Source organism: Podarcis erhardii, assembly GCF_964252035.2.
Source record: "Podarcis erhardii genome assembly, chromosome: 6".
In the NCBI taxonomy this organism is placed as follows: domain Eukaryota; kingdom Metazoa; phylum Chordata; class Lepidosauria; order Squamata; family Lacertidae; genus Podarcis; species Podarcis erhardii.
In genome coordinates, this window is record NC_138510.1 from 93917068 (window position 1) to 93939899 (window position 22832).

The 22832-nt window shown below is 42.5% G+C and overlaps 1 protein-coding gene across 1 annotated transcript in view; it reads right to left on the reverse strand.

The window, feature by feature from the left end:
• Positions 1 to 22832, reverse strand: part of XPR1 (xenotropic and polytropic retrovirus receptor 1) — a 114399-nt gene that overhangs the window by 5105 nt on the left and 86462 nt on the right. Inside the window, exons 12-14 of the mRNA XM_081865157.1 lie at positions 6501 to 6667; positions 3996 to 4135; positions 836 to 1057 (exon numbers count right to left, since the gene is read on the reverse strand). Of these exons, the coding sequence (XP_081721283.1) occupies positions 836 to 1057; positions 3996 to 4135; positions 6501 to 6667 (529 nt within the window). The remainder of the gene's footprint in view (positions 1 to 835; positions 1058 to 3995; positions 4136 to 6500; positions 6668 to 22832) is intronic.

The window sequence follows — 22832 nt, forward strand, 5'->3', positions numbered from 1 at the left end:
CTTATCAAGTCCATTCACATTTGCAGTAGAGAAGGATCTGTCAGCCAATGCCTTGCAGATGCAGTATAAGTCTGCTTAGGGCACATCAACAGCTTTGCTTGTCCCGTGCCTGAAAAGCATGGGTCTGAGTGGCTTTCTCCTTCTCCTTCTCCTTTCCCAGGGAAAAGCAGCTCTTTAGCTTTAAACTGGAACAACGCAGAAAACCTGGTTGCCATTTGTTCTGTTGTTGTTGTTTAGACGTTTAGTCGTGTCCGACTCTTCGTGACCCCCTGGACCAGAGCACGCCAGGCACTCCTGTCTTCCACTGCCTCCCACAGTTTGGTCAAACTCATGCTGGTAGCTTCGAGAACACTGTCCCACCATCTCGTCCTCTGTCGTCCCCTTCTCCTTGTGCCCTCCATCTTTCCCAGCATCAGGGTCTTTTCCAGGGAGTCTTCTCTTCTCATGAGGTAGCCAAAGTATTGGAGTCTCAGCTTCAGGATCTGTCCTTCCAGTGAGCACTCAGGGCTGATTTCCTTCAGAATAGATAGGTTCGATCTTCTTGCAGTCCGTGGGACTCTCAAGAGTCTCCTCCAGCGCCATAATTCAAAAGCATCAATTCTTCGGCGATCAGCCATCTTTACAGTCCAGCTCTCACTTCCATACATCACTACTGGGAAAGCCATAGCTTTAACTATACGGACCTTTGTTGGCAAGGTGATGTCTCTGCCTTTTAAGATGCTGTCATTTGCTCTGACTGAGCGCTAAAGAGCCGTTACCCCCGGGAAAAAGCAGTGGGACAAGGGGAAGTGTGGACAAGCCCTCACTCTCATTCAAAAAAGAAACAAATACGTACTGAGAAGCAAGACGCGGTCTATGCAAGGACACACTCTGGCTACACTTCCAGGCCCGGTTTTTCTGACGATTCCGGACACCATCCTCCTGGTCCATCATCTGTTCGAGCAGGGTCTGATCATCTGCATTGAGTGGTGCCACTGAGATGTCCCGCACAGCTCGGAATTCACCACAGTTGTTCAGGTGCTCATTCTCCAGTCGGAAGAAATTCCACACAAATCGCCTGAAAGATGCAGAATCGTAGTAAGCAACATACCATATTTTTCCATCTATAAGACGCTCCCTATTTTGGGGGCCTCAAAATTTAGAAAATGGGGGGATTGAGCTTTTGGGGAGGATTATTTTCAGGGAATGACGAGAATCGCTCACCCGCCAGAACACAGAACACAACTGCTCACGTCGCTTACAATTGCCACTTACAATCTCGGGCTCACACTTTGTTCCAGCGGGTGAGCAATTTTCAGCACACCCCCCCCCCAAACAATCAAGCAGCCAATCACTGCTTACAATCTTGGGCTCGTGCCACAAAACCATTCACGCCTCCCCCTTCAGCATTACCTGTGTATAAGACAAGCCTAAATTTTGAACCTCATTTTTGGGTCCAAAAAGCTCGTCTTATACACGGGAAAAATACGGTAAATGCATTGTAGATGCAAAAAGCTCCTAACAGCTGCTAAAATCTAAACGCCATTTGTGAAACAAAACTTCCCCCTCTTACCAAGCAGGTGGTAACAGAGGAAAACCACGAATCCTGGAGAACTTTCTGCAGTCAATTTATATGTGACTGATAAATGCCATTAACAGACAGTCTCTTTCCCCTCCTAAGAGCTAAGTAACTTAAGGATGTCAGACACTTGAAAAAAAAGCAAGATTTTCAGGGTTTCAAGTTACAAGATAGGAGATTCTGACTAAGTATCTGGAAGAACTTTCTGACTGCAAGAGCTGTTCGACAGTGGAGCAGACACCTTCGAGGGGTTGTGGACTCTCCTTCCTTGGAGGCTTTTAAACAAAGATAGGATGGCCACCTGTCATGTATGCTTTAGTTGAGATTTCTGCATTGCAGGGGGTCGGACAAGATGGCCCTTGAGGTCCCTTCCAACTGTATGATTCTATGCCTGGAGAAGAGGAGGTTAAGGGGTGATATGATAGCCATGTTCAAATATATAAAAGGATGTCACATAGAGGAGGGAGAAAGGTTGTTTTCTGCTGCTCCAGAGAAGCGGACGTGGAGCAATGGCTCCAAACTACAAGAAAGAAGATTCCACCTAAACATTAGGAAGAACTTCCTGACAGTAAGAGCTGTTTGACAGTGGAATTTGCTGCCAAGGAGTGTGGTGGAGTCTCCTTCTTTGGAGGTCTTTAAGCAGAGGCTTGACAACCATATGTCAGGAGTGCTCTGATGGTGTTTCCTGCTTGGCAGGGGGTTGGACTCGATGGCCCTTGTGGTCTCTTCCAACTCTATGATTCTATGATTCTATGTAGGGAGTCTTGTACACTTCCTCACAACCAGCTTGTCTCATGGGACCACTGCAAAGATGAAAACGACGCCGACAATGGTACAGTGGTGTGAGTTCCTTTTAAGAAAACTGGAAATGCTAGAATGGCAAGTATTACTGAATAGGGGTGAGGAGGGTCTGAACTAATAAATTATTACTTCCCTAGATAATCTTAACTACCATAATTTCTGCAACTCTCTTTACTAGCTTTCTGCAAAGTTGGGCAAGAAAGAAAGGAAACCCAGACTGGAGGACAGCTGTGTGGACATAGCCAGATACAAAAGAGGCAATATGGAGTCACCAAAGATTTGGAAGCCTCATATGTTAACTGCTGACTTGACTTTGATTTCCACTACCTGTATTTGTTTCCTTTCTTTTTTGGTTTATTTCCATAAAACCGTAAGACTAGTCTTTCAATGTTTTGCCCTCTGCCTACTCTCAGCCTGAGCCAGCATGGCCAATGGCTATAGACCAGGGGTGGAAAACCTTTTTGACTCCAAGGCCAGATCTTTATAAGGGATGTTTGCCTGGCGCCATTGTTACATATCTCTAGATGCCAGACGAAAACATACCTTTTCCCGTTAGAGCTTTGGCTTTAACTATCTATGGCCTTTTTGCATGGTTGGGGTTTTTTAGTCTACTTCTAAAAAACAGAATTGTTTTCCCCCACAGTGGTGGTTTTAATGCAGGTATGTATATATGTGCACATGTGCTTGAATATTCTAAGTCGCTTTGAGCTGCTGTGGCAAAAAGGGCAACTAATACATTTAATAAGTAAGGAATAATAAAAATACGAATTCAATTACGATGATGACAACAGGTGGGGGGGCAGGTGGGTGTGGTTTAGGGGATATGGCCAGAGGTTCCCCACCCCAAATGATGTGGAGGTCACCAAGCAGGGGAAAGGCTGGGCTACAGGAACACACAATTATAAGTTCACAGATCCTGGAGTGTTCAGCTGGGAGATTTGAAGTTTTTGACTCTATGAGGTAATGTATCACTCACTATTAATTGCAAACAAGGTCTGCAACAAGGTGGATAAAAAGCAATGGTTTTTTAAATAATAATAAAAAATTGGATATTTTTAATTTAAATTGGATTTTTAAAATACAATGCTTTTGGAGGAAAAATCTTTCTAGATATAGTTTTCTATTTAAGTTACATTATAGTCCAAAGGCTATTCATCAAGAAATAAGGATTTGTTTTAAGTTTTTCACGTGTGCTAAAACTCATCTAAGATTTTTTTAAAAAAAATTGTTTAACCACATCAGTTAACAAACATGGATATATATGCTATAATGTTATTGTTTTAGTTAAATAAATTGTTTAAATTGTTATTAAGGAAATGATTATTTTTCTCCTTCCAATAAAGTACAGCAGAAAAGTTGTCCAAATATAAACAGTTAACTTACTAAACCTCACAATAATTTCATAATTATCTGTCTATGTATTTCTAACAGTATAACCAAATCAGTAATTTTTGATATAACTGTAAAAACTACTCTGAAAATTTATACCAGCAAGAATGAGTCTTTCTGTTAAAAAATGCTTTAAATCAGGACTTAGTGACTAGTGATTTAAATCGTGATTTAAATCAATTTGATTTAAATCAAATCCACCCTGGTCTGCAAAAACTGGGGTAGTAGTTTAGGTAATGCATCTTACCGGAAAACCTCAAGTGGTGCAAACACAGTAGCGATGATATCCCCGGCGTAAGGGTGGATTGGCATGGAAGTAAGAGAGATCTGAATAGTCCATGCAAAGCGCAGAATCACATCCTCGACAATGGCACAGTAGTAATAGGCCTGAGGAAACAGATGGAAAAGACCGTTGTAATGCAGAGCAAGGTCCACCTTCAAATAAAAGTGTAGAGCAAAAGAAGTATCCAGCCCTTGGATTTGCTTATTCTGTATGCTCAGTGTGGTTTCTGTGCAGACAAGAGTCTATATTCCCATCTAACATAAATGTATTAACACAAAAAAGCAATCCATAGTTCCAGTTACAGATAGGTAGCCGTGTTGGTCTGCCATAGTCAAAACAAAATAAAAAAATTCCTTCCAGTAGCACCTTAAAGACCAACTAAGTTAGTTTTTGGTATGAGCTTTCGTGTGCATGCACACTTCTTCAGATACACTGAAACAGAAGTCACCAGACCCTTCTATATAGTGAGAAGGTGGGGAGGGGTATTACTCAGAAGGGTGGTGGGATTGGGTGATTGGCAGATAGCTGTGATTATCACCAAACTTAAAACCATGGAGAGACCTGGTCTGAACAAAGACATTGGATTCTTATCTCATTATACACGACAAAGCCATTTTTCACCTTCTCACCCCTTGCTTTTTCCTGTAAGACCTATTGCAGTTGTTAAGAGTCGTCAACAGGCTCATCACAGCTATCTGCCAATCACCCAATCCCACCACCCTTCTGAGTAATACCCCTCCCCACCTTCTCACTATATAGAAGGGTCTGGTGACTTCTGTTTCAGTGTATCTGAAGAAGTGTGCATGCACACGAAAGCTCATACCAAAAACTAACTTAGTTGGTCTTTAAGGTGCTACTGGAAGGAATTTTTTTATTTTGTTTTGACAAAAAAGCAAGATAAATAGCTGATTTGTCGAAGGAACAACATTACACTAACAACAGCAACAACAACTTCATTCCTTAAGATTTGGCAGCGAGATGGCATGCCTCTCGATTTTTCCAAATACCCTGTTGCCAGAGAGTACTTTAAAGGTTTTTCAGCCTGGGGACTGCATTCTGAGGAACCACGTGCCAGCAGTGGGAGGAGCAAAACATGTAAATGTTACTTTTGTAGAGTAGGCTAGTCTGTAAACACATTCATTATTATTATTATTTATTGAATACACGGTCTCGGGGCGGCTCACAGAAAAGATCAACACAAAACGAACTTGTCTGTCTTGTCTGTCTTGTCTGTCTATCTATCTATCTATCTATCTATCTATCGAATAACAACCCAATAACACCCTCCCGAAAAAGAGTCACATTTTAAAAAGGCATAGGATGTTAATGGATTCAACACACTCCTCGCTCTCCTTCATTCAGGCAAGGAAGATACATGATCAGAGTTCTAGAACACTGTTCAGCCAGGCAAAAATGATCAAGGAGGGTGCAAAATAGGACCAGTGAGGGGCATGGCTGGGTCCTGTGGGTGGACTTGTTGGAAACCTGGTGTACTGCATTTGATTGCATCTGTAAGCAAACCATTGTAACTATTAACAACAGATGGCCATGACCATGGTTTCTGTCTATACTGCCCATGCCTGGTGTTGGGCAACGAGTTAGCTGTGAGGAATATAGTACGCCTTCCCTAAAGGAGGATGCTGGCACTGTGACAACTAGAAAAAAATTGCCTCTTGCCCATGAGGATTTCTGCGTACGACATGCCTCCTTGTTGCTGTATCTAAAAGCAATCACTTACCAGGCGGCCTCTGCTCTCCTATCAGACCGACTAAGACCCAACCTTGTTTGTCTTGGGGTCACAACCTGCCACTGGTTCTTGCTTCATGTCAACCGCAGGTAAGTGTGGGGGGGGGGGAGAGGAAAAGCAAGAGCAGAGCAGGACAGGAAATTCCCATATGGCTCTGTTGTGATGTGTATGTACAGACAAGATAATCTCGTAAGGGCTGAGTGGTGGGGGAGAGGGGAGGGAGAAGAATAGGAACAGATCCCCACCTCATTGTTCCAGTTCTTCCTTATGTGGATATACCCAATTATTGACCTAACAACAATGTATGCACTGAATGTGTTAAAATGAAAGTTACTTTGTTGTTGTTGTTGTTGTTTAGTCGTTTGTGTCTGACTCTTTGTGACCCCATGGACCAGCACGCCAGGCACTCCTGTCTTCCACTGCCTCCCACAGTTTGGTCAAACTCATGTTGGTAGCTTCAAGAACACCATCCAACCATCTCGTCCTCTGTCATCCCCTTCTCCTTGTGCTCTAAATCTTTCCCAGGTTACTTTATTTTACTTTATTTTAGCTATTTCTCTCCTGGTTTTTTGTGACAGCTCCAGTGTTCAATATGGGTGGGATTCATTTGCTCAAATGGATGGCATCACAAACAAATGCCCTCAGGGTGTGAAAGTGCCAACAGTTCAAATCCTCCCAAGTTTTCAAATAAAGATCTTCACAAAAACAATCTGCATACGAACCTTTTGTGGGTAGACAATCTCTTCCCGCAGGAAAGTATTTTCGCCAGCATTCCTGTCAAAGAGACCCCAATCCATCTTCAAGTCCCAGATGAGGGTGTAGCAGGAGCTGACAAAATAGAAGACGATCCACAGGTAGAAGAACACTTGGGAGTCGCTGTGTTTTCGAACTGCAAGAAAGAAGGACAGTGTCGCTGTGTAAAAATGAGCAGACTATTCAGCTGGAATGAAGTTTAGTTATGAGCTTGGATACATCTGGGAGCAACCTTAATAGCATTTTACACAAGGAGCACAAAATTATGTCATGAATTTGAGTAACACTGACATGAATTTTGACAGTATCCATTTCTATAAAAATATGAATAAACAGTGTTCTGAAAGACATGAACCCAAAACTTTAAGAAAATGCAGGTCATTGAAAGGAGGCCACTTTCGTATTGCAAAAAAAGGAACCCCAACGGTGTCTGCCCCACCTGCCCCAAGACTCAAGAGTATAATGGAGGCTTATTTTTTGGAAATAATTCAGCAATGAATAGAGTAAATGTTATCCATTTACAGATAGGTAGCCATGCTGGTCTGCCATAGTCAAAACAAAATAAAAAAATTCTTTCCAGTAGCACCTTAAAGACCAACTAAGTTAGTTCTAGGTATGAGCTTTCGTGTGCATGCACACTTCTTCAGATACACACTGTTATCCATTGTTTTGTATGACTACTTTGTAATGGTTACTGCTGTGTAGTATACACATTTCTTTCCCATTTTAAATGGGATTCAACTGGCACCCTGCAAATGGCAGCAGTTTCATTTGAAATCTCATGAGATGATTTGTTCTGATATGTCCTAGCTTTTAAATGTATCTTTTAGGTAAACAAATGGATAAAGAAGAAAAATGTGAACCCATGTTGTCTAGCACAATTAGGAGTTTAAGCTGCAAGGTCCCAGTTCAAAACCCTGCTCAGCCAGGAGCAATGACTTTAGGCAAGCCATATTCTCAGCCGAAACTTCCTTCTGCAATATGGAGATAATACTGGACTACTTTGCAAGATTGATATTACTGGAATGCTGATTCATTTTATTTAATTGGTGAATTTAGTAAGTTCTCTTGCAGCATAAGGTTCGCAAGGTAGAGGACACTTAATTAAAAACTAAATACAACTAGAAACAGAGATTTAAACAGTAAAATGGTAAAAGCATCAGGCTGTAACTGGACAATCAAAATCCAACACTAGGCATAAAAACACAAACACATATGCCGGATTGCCTTGACAAGGGAGAAAATGACACTGCTGTTATTGGGTAAAGTTCTTTAGGGGAGCATTACAAATACAAAGCAACACAATCATATAATCGTAGTGTCCTAAGGATCATTTAGTCCAACCCCTTGCATTGCAGGAATCTTTTTGCCCAACCCATGACCCTGAGGTTAAGTCTCATGCACTCTGAACTGAGCTACCATCAGCTTTCTTCCTTTTTTTCTTTTCTAAAACTTTTTTAAATTAAAGGTTTTCACACAAAAAACATGCAAAACAAGCAAGGTGAGAAGACACGTAACACTGAATAGGGAATACATCATTAAGGTAAGCAGACCACACAGGTTCATATAATTTAATAAGGGGTATTCATGAGACCCCAGAGGGCAGATGGTGCTATCGCCACCTGCCTGACTTCTGATGGTGGAGAGATCTGTTGCTTAACATATGGCTCTGAATAACCCCAAAACTCTACATAAGGACCTCTAACCCCTAAACTCCCTATATTTCAGCCCCAAGCTTAGTGATAGAGAATAACTATGGATGCATCAAGGTCTCTCTTCTGGAACAACATGTAGACATCATGCTTAATGAGTGGTACTTCAGAGTGAAATACCGTGCAGGATGGTTTGTTTGTTTAAGGATGTGAAATGCTTTGAGCATTTGGGAAAAACATAAACCTGAATTACTTTTATTATTATAATCACTGACAAGGCTGCCATTCACATTTTGCCCAGTAGATGGAAGCATATGCTTTGGCATATAGGAAAATGAAGCAGCAATGTACAGCTCAGGAAATTTCTTGAAGTAACAAAAATGTATTAATTCCACTAGGCAATTCTAGTGCAATGAAGGGCAGTTTATAAAGGGTAGTACTTGGAATCTGCCTTGCTGGGGTGGCGGTCGGGGAGTCTTGAGCCACCCTGGGACCCTGAAGACAGACTGATTGTGACAGAAGCTTGCACACTGTAGAGTCTACTTCATAGAATCATAGAATCATAGAGTTGGAAGAGACCACAAGGGCCATCGAGTCCAACCCCCTGCCAAGCAGGAAACACCATCAGAGCACTCCTGACATATGGTTGTCAAGCCTCTGCTTAAAGACCTCCAAAGAAGGAGACTCCACCACACTCCTTGGCAGCAAATTCCACTGTCAAACAGCTCTTACTGTCAGGAAGTTCTTCCTAATGTTTAGGTGGAATCTTCTTTCTTGTAGTTTGGAACCATTGCTCCGTGTCCGCTTCTCTGGAGCAGCAGAAAACAACCTTTCTCCCTCCTCTATGTGACATCCTTTTATATATTTGAACATGGCTATCATATCACCCCTTAACCTCCTCTTCTCCAGGCTAAACATGCCCAGCTCCCTTAGCCGTTCCTCATAAGGCATCGTTTCCAGGCCTTTGACCATTTTGGTTGCCCTCCTCTGGACACGTTCCAGTTTGTCCGTGTCCTTCTTGAACTGTGGTGCCCAGAACTGGACACAGTACTCCAGGTGAGGTCTGACCAGAGCAGAATACAGTGGCACTATTACTTCCCTTGATCTAGATGCTGTACTTCTATTGATGCAGCCCAGAATTGCATTGGCTTTTTTAGCTGCCGCGTCACACTGTTGGCTCATGTCAAGTTTGTGGTCAACCAAGACTCCTAGATCCTTTTCACATGTACTGCTCTCAAGCCAGGTGTCACCCATCTTGTATTTGTGCCTCTCATTTTTTTTGCCCAAGTGCAATACTTTACATTTCTCCCTGTTAAAATTCATCTTGTTTGTTTTGGCCCAGTTCTCTAATCTGTCAAGGTCGTTTTGAAGTGTGATCCTGTCCTCTGGGGTGTTAGCCACCCCTCCCAGTTTGGTGTCATCTGCAAATTTGATCAGGATGCCCTTGAGTCCATCATACTTCAGACGTAGACCAATATTTTACAAGTATTAAGAAAAAAAATTGTGTAAATGCCAAAGCTAGGCTAGCCTATCCCAGCTTTTCTATCACTTAACACATGGTTCTGAATAACCTCAAAACTCTACATAAAGAACTCTAACATCTAAACTCTCTATATTTCAGGCCCAAGCTTAGTGTTCTAGAGTAAGTATGGATGCATCAAGGTCTCTCTTCTGGAAAGACACTTATTTTTTAAGACATGTAGGCAAACTCAGGTGACAGCAGCCACGAAATTAAAAGACGCCTGCTTCTTGGGAGGTAGGCGATGACAAACCTAGACAGCATCTTAAAAAGTAGAGACATCACCTTGCCAACAAAGGTCCATATAGTACAAGCTATGGTTTTCCCAGTAGTGATGTATGGAAGTGAGAGCTGGACCATAAAAAAGGCTGATCGTCGAAGAATTGATGCTTTTGAATTATGGTGCTGGAGGAGACTCTTGAGAGTCCCATGGACTGCAAGAAGATCAAACCTATCCATTCTGAAGGAAATCAGCCCTGAGTGCTCACTGGAAGGACAGATCCTGAAGCTGAGGCTCCAAGACTTTGGCCACCTCATGAGAAGACTCCCTGGAAAAGACCCTGATGTTGGGAAAGATGGAAGGCACAAGGAGAAGGGGACGACAGAGGATGAGATGGTTGGATAGTGTTCTCGAAGCTACCAGCAGGAGTTTGACCAAACTGTGGGAGGAAGTGGAAGACAGAAGTGCCTGGCGTTCTCTGGTCCATGGGGTCACAAAGAGTCGGACATGACTAAACGACTAAACAACAACAACAACAAGGCAAACTCAGTGTCTCAGCTTTGATGAACAGAGGCTAAACATCGATGAGTGAACAAAGACAGTGAAATCTTGCTGACATCTGAAGAGGTTCTGCACAAAAAGTGGCGTAGTGTTGGCTGCTGACGCCCGGGGTAGGCAGCGGGGGGAGCCTGCACCCTGGGCGGGGGGCGTCAGCCGAGCCCTCGTTGCTGAAGAGACCCCACCTCCACCCCCACTGGAGCAAAGCAGGTCTGTACTGAGCTGCCTGCCTGCCCACAGGAATTTAAAACTAGAAATTTGAAGACGGCCTGGAATTAAACCTGCTCTAATCAGATCTGCTACCGCCACAAGGTCCAAGCTACTACAATATAAAGCTTATAAAACAGACTAGTTCCTGACATGTAAAATAAAATTCAGGATTCAGGTTCCACAGAACTCTTCATCAGGTAGGTGGAAGAATTAGCTAGTTCTCCATTACACACAGCCAAGCTTGTTCTGCATATAGTTGAAAATCACTTTACTAATCTGTCTAAAGGTTCTGCAAAGCAGCAAGAACACTTTAATTGTACTAACATTTGACTTGCCCAGAGGCTCTTTCACAATATTTAACCCCTGGGATGTCCATTTTTTCTCTGTCAAATAAATTTATTGCCCACCAATCTTACATTCATGATAGCAAATCATGCCTCCTAGCAACCTCTCAACACTAGCAAGGCCTTTGAAGAGAAGGCTTATTAATCCAGTTGCAAGCATGCGCACAAAATCTCTAAAGAATAATTCTAGCCATGAATAAGGAGAGACAAATTCTGCCTAATTCAGTTCCTCTCTGTTCATCATCTTCACAGTCTTTAATTCAGTTCCTCACATTTCTGCATCAGTTTGCATTTTATTAAAGGTCCTCGTAAAAATGTGTCAGCACTTTAGCAAACATTTCACCTAATACACACATTTTTGCAAGCAATTTCCCCCAACGTAAAACATTTGTGTTATTTGTGTGTGTGTGTGTATGCATATGCATACTTTCCCTTAATATATGTATTTTTGGACACCTTTACTGAGTTGAGGAATGAAAATTTTGGACAAGCGCAAGTATTGAAGGATCAGTGGCGGTCTTTTTAATCGGTTTTCTACCTCTAGGTTCTGTGTGAATCGCAGATCTCTCGTTCACTCATTCCATTTTCTGCCGTGCTTACACACTGTTCCACATTTCTGGCACCACTTAGGAACATAAGATCCGATCTACTCCAACATCCTGTTCTCAGTGTGGCCAACCATATGCTTATAGGAAGCCCCAAAGCACAACAGCAGTCTCCCCATGTGTTCCCCCGTATCACCTCCAATACTTGAGGTAGCACATAGTTATCATAAGCAGTAGTGATTGATAACCTTGTCCTCCATGATTTTGTCAAATCCTGTTTTAGAGCAACCCAAGCCGCAGACCATCATTCCATCCTGTAGTAGCAATTCCCATATTTTGCCTGGTGAATGTTTGCCATTTTACCACGCAGCTGCAGCTATCGAGCTACAAGAGGATTCCTTGTACCCTATACAAAAAACTCCAGTGGTTTTTTTTTTGTTTAAGTATTTCAAACACCGATCAGTCTCGCACTGCAATTACCGTCAGTAATTTTTTCGTCAGTAAGACGAGGTTTTTTACTCTAGTTCAAAAACGTGCCTCATCATAAGATGACAGTGGACAGTGAATGAGGTGGACGGGTGATTGGATGCAGCCACGAGCAAGAGATTGTCAGCGACGATTGTTGGCTGCTAGAAGGGCTGCTTTGGATTGGCTGCTTCTGCTCTAATTGGGTTGGTGATTGGTTTGTGCAGCAAACACTGTTGTGGATTGGCTGTCGTGATTGGTGGCTGCTGTTCTAGGACGCGCGTGATTGCGATTGTTGGCAGACAGCTTTTCTCAGTTGGGTAAGAGATTTTTTTGCTGGAAAAGGCTCTGTTGGCAACTGGCTGTCACTGTGGCAAGTATTGAGCGATTTTTAGCAATCCCCCCCCCCCAAAAAAAAATTCTGGTCAATCCTCCGCAAAAGAAGCTCAACAACTCTGAGCCATCTCCTCCCCCCTTAAATTTGAGTCCCCCCCAATAGGGGGGGTTTGTACATGGGGACATCTAATAGACGGAAAAGTATGGTATTCTCTGTGCTCTCACGCTGTATTACCGAGATCTTCTGTCAGAGCATCACCTAAAGGTAAAGGTACCCCTGACCATTAGGTCTAGTCGCAGACGACTCTGGGGTTGCGTACTCATCTCGCTCTATAGGACGAAGGAGCCAGCGTTTGTCTGCAAACAGCTGCTTCTGGGTCATGTGGCCAGCATGACTAAGCTGCTTCTGGCGAACCAGAGCAGCGCACAGAAACACCGTTTACCTTCCCGTCAGAGCGGTACCTATTTATCTACTTGCACTTTGATGTGCTTTTGAACTGCTTGGTTGGCAGGAGCTGAGACAGAGCAACGAGAGCTCACCCTGTCACGGGGATTCAAACTGCCGACCTTCTGATCGGCAAGCTCTAGGCTCTGTGGTTTAGGCCACAGTGCCACCCGTGTCCCTAGAGCATCACCTAGAACTAGAAAATAATAATAATAAATTCTGGCAGGAGCAATAGGTTGGTATATGGCCAAGTCAAACAGAGCAAACCACTAAAATTGGTAGACTTAATTTAGTCAGCAGTAACTTAAACCCACAGATTTCAGTGGGTCTTACTTAGGGAGTGGTAAGTCAGTCATACCAACCATAGTATAAAAATAAAAAAACAAAGAGAGAGGGGGAAGTAAAAATAGGTTTGTTCTAAAGGCAGCATCAAAGTAAGATCAAATCATTTTCAGAAATTGATATTAAAAAGGGCAAGTCCCTGTGAGGAAGGCATGGTAGAGAACTCTATTGACATCTTGCGCTGCATTAGCAGCCAAGCTAATTCAAAGAAGCAAGCTTTTCTGCCTCCACATCCCCAGGCCATATTTCTCTTCCACAGCAGCTGAACTGGTCTGTACCCTCTGGTAGTTGAATTATTGATGTGGGCAAATTATAATTTATGTTAAGATTTCACTACAAATAAAGGAACCAAGAAGCTCGCAAAACACACACACAATGAAAAGCACATAGCTTTCCTCGCCTCTTGGTCTCACCTCTTGAATTGTTTGCCCACAACGCTATCACCACCCCTGCTCCCAAACCTCCTTTCCTGGGGTTCTGCCTGCCACCTTTCTTCCCTATTGTTTCTCCTTATTAGTATTCAGGTGATGTAGCGGAAATATGTTGCTCTAGGCAGGCAATTATATCTCAATCTCCACTAGCGAGCCCTACCAGTTCTCTTCAGTGCTGTTTGGAAGGCTGGAAAATCAGGGCATTGGTATTCCAACCAGAGCCCCCAAGCACCATGTGCCTGCTTCATTTGCAAAAAGGATACATGCTGTATGTGCTTATGATGATGTCTGTGTGTATTTGGAAACAACGAACCCCTAAAAAGAAGCAGCAGGAAGTGCAGGTGATAACGAGTTTGGAAAAGCTGTTGTGCTTTAGACCCGCCACTCATTAGCAGCTCAGATTATTAGAAGATGGGATTTTAAAAAACCTTTATTGCCTATTTCAAATAAGTAGTTGCTTTGTTTTACTTTTCAAAACAATAGACAATTCATCATAATCCACCCTTGTCATCGTTTCAATTTTATTAAGCTAATTCTAGTTAAGATCCGGGTGTTTAGTTAAACCTCTCTACAAAACATGTATATGCATGTTTTAAAGGACTTATTGCATAAATAATGGCCATAATAAGCATATGTACCAATTTGCTTCCTGGTATGGGTTTTTTTTTGGCGTGTGCATTCTAATGACTTCGTTTATTCTTTATTCCATTTATTGTAGAATGACAATATATTATTTTGTATTAAGGACTTGGTTTTTCCTGGCATCTGTACAACACAGGAAGACGACTGGGCTCATTTGGCGCAGAATCTCAAGTTCTCTGTTTTAAAAATAACTACATCTCAAAACTGTATAAAGCGTTGAGGTCTGCCTCAGCACATCTTTTCCCATAAGACAATTCTTATGCAGAGAAAAAATGTCTCCAACATGCACTTGGAAGCTGACATGCTCAGCAGCCTCTAATTTCTGCCATACCTTAAGAAGTGACTGTACATGTTTGTTTGTTTTCTGATAGTATTTCTGTGTCAATCAAAGTCACAGACAGGCAATGCACAAGCACTGGCCTGCAAAGCCTGCGGGTTTATATCAGTGATATATTACCACACATACTTCATGGTGAACTAATATTTCGTAATAAACACCTGCCATGTCCTTTGTGCACTTATAGCCTTACTGTGTCTCACTCACTCATTTTTCTGCCATCACATAAACAAGTCACATATTTGACTATTGTGCTCAGAATATTGCGTTGAAATGAAAAATAATAATACAAATTTGCATCGTTCTCTAATGTGGATTGATAAATTCTTGAAGTAACTGCCAGGCAATATGGAAGGCAAAAAGCAGAATAGCTTCCTTCCGATACATTCCTTTTTTAATGCATTGTGAAAACGGCCGCTCTATAAAACAGAAACATTTCCATCGTACAGACTGTTAACATTACATTTGCTTTGAATGAATTTACTTTATTTACTCTCTCGATTTATCTTAGAGAAGGCAAACAATATATTCTGTTCAATGCAGCTTGAGGGGAAAAGGGCAGAAAATCAATGCCCTGTGTTATTGAAGAACTGGCACAGAGCACAATAGCATGTGATAAGTATTCTGGGAGGGTCAGCCGCTGCAGGTAGCTGCGGTTTCTGCTGATTGTTAAAGCCATGATAATAGGACCAGGAAATCTGAGGGGTTATCAGAAAGCTGCCTTAATCTTCAGATAAGTACTACAGTAAGATACAGGCCTTCTGACTGAACATGAATCATATTGTTCCACCTACTAAGTCAGAAGGGTTTCATTCATCCCAAGCTACATTCATTTCAGCTTTAGCCTAGGCTATCAATTGCTCAGATGAGAAGCTAAGCAGAGTATAGTTAAAGGACCACAAAGCCCTACGCTGAACTCTAAACTATGGCTCCCTGTCTTGCATTCACTTTCACCTTACCTTGTATGGGGACAGAAGCAGTTCTGCCAGCACCCTTATCACATCCTGCTAATTTTAGGCAGTAATGTGGAATGCAAAGCACCAGCCCTACCACTAGGCAAGAGTGAAGCAGCAGATACTAAGGGGCAAAGAGTAATGGGGAGGTGCTGGGAGAATAGAGCTACGTGTACCAAGCACCCTGCCCTTGGCTAACCTCTGAGGTGTAGCAGAGGACACTGCCTTGTTTACAAGTGCTGAAGAAAGATCCAATTGCTAGTCCAACTGACTTCTGTGCACAGAACATGGAAAAGCATCACTTCATCCTTTTGTCTCAGGCAGCAAAAGATCTTGGGCTCACTCCTGAGAAGGCTCATTTAATACTTGTTATACAGTTATACTTGTTATACACCCACCCAAGGGATGTGGGTGGCGCTGTGGGTTAAACCACAGAGCCTAGGGCTTGCTGATCAGAAGGTCGGCGGTTTGAATCCCCGCAATGGGGTGAGCTCCCATTGCTCGGTCCCAGTTCCTGCCAACCTAGCAGTTCGAAAGCATGTCAAAGTGCAAGTAGATAAATAGGTATCGCTCCAGCGGGAAGGTAAATGGCGTTTTTGTATGCTGCTCTGGTTCGCCAGAAGCGGCTTAGTCATGCTGGCCACATGACCCGGAAGCTGTACGCCGGCTCCCTCGGCCAATAAAGCAAGATGAGCACCGCAACCCCAGAGTCGGTCACAACTGGACCTAATGGTCAGGGGTCCCTTTACCTTTACCTATACAGTGGTACCTCGGTTTAAGAACTTTATCCATTCTGGAAGTCCATTCTTAAACTGAAACCGTTCTTAAACCGAGGCGCGCTTTCCCTAATGAGGCCTCCCGCCGTCGGTGCCCTTCCACCGTTCGGATTCCGTTCTTGGACCGAGGTAAAGTTCTCAAACCAAGACACTATTTCCGGTTTTGCAGAGTTTGTAAACCAAATCGTTCTTAAACCAGACTGTTCTTAAACCAAGGTATCACTGTACTTGCAGCTTCCCCTGCCTTGCAAGGAAGCTTACATATGGTTTACCTGGTTAGAGCAAGACCTGCTTAGCTTCAGGAGTAGACGAGTACCTTCAGGCCATTTTCCACTGCCTGCTAGAAACATTCTATTTTAGACAAGCCTACCCAGGATGTTTAGAAAACATCCAAATCTGTTTTTGGTCTACTGTTATTTTAACTTTTTGAAAGTTTTAAATTAATGTTGTTTTGATAATTTTATTAACTTTTTTGTAACCAGCTTTGGGGTTTTTAATTTTTTTATAATCAAGCAGTGTATAATTTTTAATGAAATATCATGATCTCTGGAAAAGTTTGCCTGGAAAAGTGGGAGCAATTAAGATAGCATGTTTCATCACCATGCTGAATCCTTAAAAACTACAATAAGCCAAATAGTCAGGCTCATCTTTACATGCAAATGTGGCCTTTGAGAAAGTCTTCTAACCCACAACTCCCAAAAAATAAGAGGAGGAAGCCTTGGCAGCCATGGACCTATGTCTTCAGTCAGAACTACCACTTTCTCAAAGAAGTTTGAGCAACAGCCAATCTCATCTTCCCCGAAAGCACTAAGCCGTGCAGGAACAGCAATGATGGAGGAAACATGCACCCTAACGTGACTTGCAAGACTCTTGGAGCATATTAAAGGTTTTCCTAAGCTTCCTGAGTCAGCAGGAGAACAGGAAAATCTGTTGATCCTTGTGTGCATAAGATTTCATGGTGAAGGGCCTTTGGGGCCTTCAACCTTTTTCTTGGTGTGCTTGCTTACTCTTTAAATGGTTCTCTCTCTGTGTGCCACTTCCTCTCTCCATGTGTGTGTTCTCCTGAGAGTTGATTATTATTATTACAGTATTCGCTCATGCTCTGCCATTTTCCTCTTCCCATCCCCGGCTTCTGCCTAATCCAGGCATAGGCAAACTCAGCCCTCCAGATCTTTTTGGCCTACAACTCTCATGATCCCTAGCTAACAGGACCAGGGGTCAGGGATGATGGGAACTGTAGTCCCAAAACATCTGGAGGGCCGAGTTTGCCTATGCCTGACCTAATCCTTTCCTTCCTGTTCAGCAGCTCTAGGTTGTTTTGAAGCAGCATCCACTCAGCCTCTTGTGAAATTCTGAATGATTGAGGCTTCAGTAGCTGTTCCACTCCTCTGTCCCCCACATCCATGCAAACTGCACATGTGTATCCGACCTCCTAGCAGAGTGTACTTCAGAATTAATGAACAGAAGGGGGAAGAAATGGATTTTCCTAAGTTAGCCTTTTTTACAAGGACAAATTCTCAATAATTATAAACTGCTGCTGCTCCCCCACCCCCAATATGATGATGAACAGGCACTCTGCTAAGAATGTAACAGTTACGTAGGTATCACATGTTTAAGCTAATTTACTAAAAGTCCTGTAGAGAAGAAAATGAAACATTTAATTTAAGCCATTATTTTAAGACGGGATTTGACCAGAAGCCTTCCTCCTGGGCATTGTCGGCCAGAAGGTGTTAAAGAAGGATCGAACATTTTTTATGTATGCAACAACGGCAGCAAGGATTCTCATCGCAAAAAACTGGAAAACTCAAGATCTACCCACACTGGAAGAGTGGCAGATGCAGCTGATGGACTATATGCAACTGGCCGAGATGACTGGCAGAATCCGAGACCTGGGAGAAGAGAGGATTAAGGAAGACTGGAAGAAATTTAAGATGTATTTACAAAAACATTGTAATTTGGTTGAATGTTAAGAAGGATGCTAGATTATAAAAAATTGGCCACCACTAAATTAGATTTTGAATTTGATGATAAGTGAGACTAAAGAAAATACAAAATTTTTTGGAAGAAGTGCTAGATTATATTTGAATGAGTGGACATGAGATTGTAAACAAGTTGATAATTTGTTTGGGAAAAATTTTTTAACGATGTAAATGGGAGCGGGAGACGTGAGGGAGTCCAAAGAAGTGATGAAATTGTTGTGATAGAAGTAAGAATGTTTATTATGTGTGCATTTATATTTAAAAACCTTAATAAATATTTATTAAAAAAAAATATATTTTAAGACGGGATTTGTGCCTGCACATCCAGCAGTTCTAAGCTCTTTGAAAATAATTTACTACGTTCAGTAAGTGGCTTTAAGGTTTTTTTCCCCTTCCCCAATGTGTTTGATAAGGATTAGGCCTTTCCCCTCCTGAATTCCTAAGAACTCAGAAACATTGGTCTTTCTGTTCACACCTTGTTCACATGTACTGTCAAGTCTTCACAGGGTCCATTGGCAGACCCTATTAAGCAACATAAACAGCATTTATCAGACTTTGCTGGCTTTGCAGCTATTAAAATTCAGCTGTCCTGAGCTATAAGGCCGCTGAAAATAATTTCATTGCAAGGAGGCAGAAATTACGCCTCACTCCATCGGGCATCGGGCATAATTAAGTACTCAATTAGTAAGCTTTTGGTATTCAAAAAAGATTCACACAGCCATGTTATCATGTGATTATTTTCAATTAACTGGCTACCTGGATTTCTTCCATTTTGGTTGCCTTTCTATCACACACAGACAGGGCCTTTAAATGGAGGAACATGACCTCCGCAAAGTTAAACCATCATGTGAACAGGTTGTAAGATATATTAAAACCATTACTTCTTCCATGCTATCCCTCAACCATCAAAATTTGGTGGAGCATGTCAATCAAACCTTTAGTTTGGTGGTGCTTATTTTGGTCCAAAAAGAGTCATCTATCACCCATGACTTGATTGTGGATGAGGGGGCTGGCTTGGCAAGCATCACTGAGACCTGGATCAAGGGGGAGTGAGAAAACTAGTAACTTCAAGCCAGAAGGAGGGTTCATTTTGAACCATCAGTGGTAGCCTGCCATGACAAGCTTGTAAGGTACTTCAATCACCCAAATATGAAGGGATTTGAAACTATTGTTAGGATTCCTCCTGACATATTCTGAGCAATGTCTGTTCCTGTTTCAATTGTAGCCTAATGGACAAGCTATTGAAGGGGCCCAGCTGATCACCAAACTTCTTGTTCCTTGCCCATCAGGCTCACAGAGGCAAGCCAGAGAAGGTTAACAGGTGGGGTTCATGCCCCAATGCAGGTGGGGAAGGTATTGCCCCCCCGCCCCGTTAAAGGGGCAGGGGTTCTCCTTCTCCTTAATAAGACCTCCCTGGACCAGGAATTTTTGAAGAACTATTATGCAACTGTTAATATTTCCGCATTAGGCAAGGTGTTCAAGAGAGTGGTCGCAGTTCAACTACAGTGGTACCTCGGGTTATATACGCTTCAGGTTACACACGCTGCTAACAAAGAAATAGTGCTTCAGGTTAAGAACTTTGCTTCAGGATAAGAACAGAAATCGGGCTCCGGCGGCGCAGCAGCAGCAGGAGGCCCCATTAGCTAAAGTGGTGCTTCAGGTTAAGAACAGTTTCAGGTTAAGTACGGACCTACGGAACAAATTAAGTACTTAACCTGAGGTACCACTGTACAGGCATTCTCAGAATAAGTGAATTATCTGGAACTTTTCCATATGGGCTCAGGCCCAGATATAGCACTGAAACTGCCTTGGTTGACCTGGCTGATGAACTTTGCATTGGAAGAGAGACAGTGGGAAGTGCTACTCTGTTGATGTGGCATTTGATACTAGGGACCCGGATTGGCTCTGTGGGCTGAGAGTTGGAGGTACTGCAGTGGTTTTGCTACTGCCTTCCAGGTGACTTCTAGTGTGCAATGGGAAACTATTACTTTGCACCAGGAAAGTTAACTTGTGGTGTCCCATGAGGCCAATACTGTCCTCCATGCCGTTCCAATGTCTATATGAAACCATCAGGGGATGTGGTCAGGGATTTTGGAGTACAGTGGTGCCCCGCAAGACGAATGCCTTGCAAGACGAAAAACCCGCTAGACGAAAGGGTTTTCCGTTTTTGAGGTGCTTCGCAAGACGAATTTCCCTATGGGCTTGCTTCACAAGATGAAAACGTCTTGCGAGTCTTGCGATTTTTTTTTGCTTTTTTCTCCCTTTTTCTAAGCCGCTAAGCCGCTAAGCCGCTAATAGCGCTAATCCGCTAACAGGGTTGCTTCGCAAGACGAAAAAACCGCAAGACGAAGAGACTCGCGCAACGGATTCTTTTCATCTTGCGAGGCACCACTGTAATGTATCACTAAGCTGACGACACACAGCTCTATCTCTCCATACCATCTGAACCAGGAGAGGCTGTGCAGGTGCTAGACTGCTTCTTCAAGGTTGCAGTGGGCTGGGTGTGGGCTAGTAAAGTGAAACTAAATCCAAACAAGATGGAGGTGCTACGGGTCACAAGCTTTCAGGTCTGGGAAGTGAGTACATAACCAATTCCAGATGGGATGCCATTTCCTTGGAGAGATCAGGTCCACAGCATGGGGGAGTTTCTTGATTCAGCAGCTGCTTGAGGCACACATGTCTTCATTGGTTAGGAGTGCCTATTTCTGGCTCCCTATAGTTCACCAACTATGGCTGTTACTGGATAGTCGGCTTGGCTTCAGTGACCCACACCTAGTACAATTGTGCGGTGCTCTATATGGGGCTCCCCTTGAAGACTGGTTGGAAGCTTCAAGTAGTACAGAATGCAGTAGCCAGGGTGCTGATGGGAACTAATAGCTGAGCACACTGGCTGCCGGTATGAGTATGTATGTATGTATGTATGTATGTATGTATGTATTTAATGGCCCATAATTCTCCCAGGGCAGGACCCAAGGCAGCCCACAGCAAAAATTAAAACAGATACAACTAAAAACACACAATAAATATTTAAAAACCTTAAAAGCTTTTTATCTTTTATCTTTTTATATTTTGAAGTGTGGTTGTGAGGTTTTTTTTAATAAACTATCAAGTGGTATATAAATTTTACAATATAAACAACATGCACTTATCTTCTTGAATGCAATTGTATTGTGCAAATCTTTTAAAAGTTGCTCTGAGAGCCTCCTGAGGCTGTAAAGCAGAATATAAACATTCTGAATAAATATCAGAGAGATCTCACAGAAAAAAAATTTGGGTGCCTTTATTGGCTTGTAAGTAATTGGTTTGAATTCACTGTTGCCTTGTGTGCACTAAGGGAGTGACTCAGAAGAAATCGAATACTCCTCTGGCCCTGTTTATTATTGAGTAAATAACATGTGGGCAAATTATTTTTTCATTCAGGAACCCTGACAAGCTCCTGAGAGTCCCAGGTTTCTTCAGAACAGTTTGAAAGCCATTGCTTTCGAGGGTGCTAGTTTCCAAAGCACTTAATTCTTCCAGTTAAGTTTGTATAATCATTCATAATTATTATAATAGATAAGGTGTTAAGAAAAGGCCACACAATTTAAGAGATGAAAAAGGTAATTCACTTATAGATGTTGTAATAGCTAACTTAATCAAGCTGTTTGGTTAAGAGATTCTCCCCATCTTAATTACTGTTGGTTGCTGGAACCCATTTAATGAAAAAAATAGATGGTTATGCAACAGCCTGAAATAGATCTGGGATGATTTAGTATATTTTCAAGTTGCTGACATCTCACTTCTATTGTTTAGATCTTTTTAAAAATGTATCAAAGTCAAGGCAGTCGCTCAAATTTTCAATTTGACTGGTTTTGGAATAAGCAGCTCATCTGTGCTTTAAAATAATTCAGAATTATTTGGCAACAGATTATGGGGGGGGGGAGCACCCACAAAACAATGAAAGCCCCATTTTCTCATCCACAACCATGCGGGACAGTGGCATGTATTCAAAGTAAGGTGGCCTCTCAATGCAAAGGCTTTCTGCTTCTACAATGGGATTTCACCCCGCCCTCTTTCCCCTGGCCCTAAATCTGTTCTAGATGGTCCTTCAACCCTCTGGAGCAGATGTGGGAAGGGTGCAGGGGTGTGGGGAGGGAGAGAGAGAAGGGAAGTCCCACTGCCAATGGAAGTTCTTGTGCGGACCAGACAAGGCAGTTGATTATCACCCAGTCAGTCAAACTTTCCCCCGCAGCCGTATAGAGTAGACTTTGCTTCAAAAAATATAAAAGGGAGCTATCCAGAATGCATACATTCCTGATTATTTATTTAAGAAGATAATCAACATATGCAGAAGGAAGTACAAAGCCAGTATAAAGTAGAAGCAACAGTAGAAATTTGTCCTCTTATATTATATGTAGTAATTATCTGCAGATGGCAATTTAACAACACAAGTTACTAAGTCAGAAACTAGTACAGTCGTACCTTGTTTCTCGAACAGAATGATTTCCGGGAGTCTGTTCAACTCCCAGAACCATTCGAAAACCGAGGCGTGGCTTCCAATTGGGAGC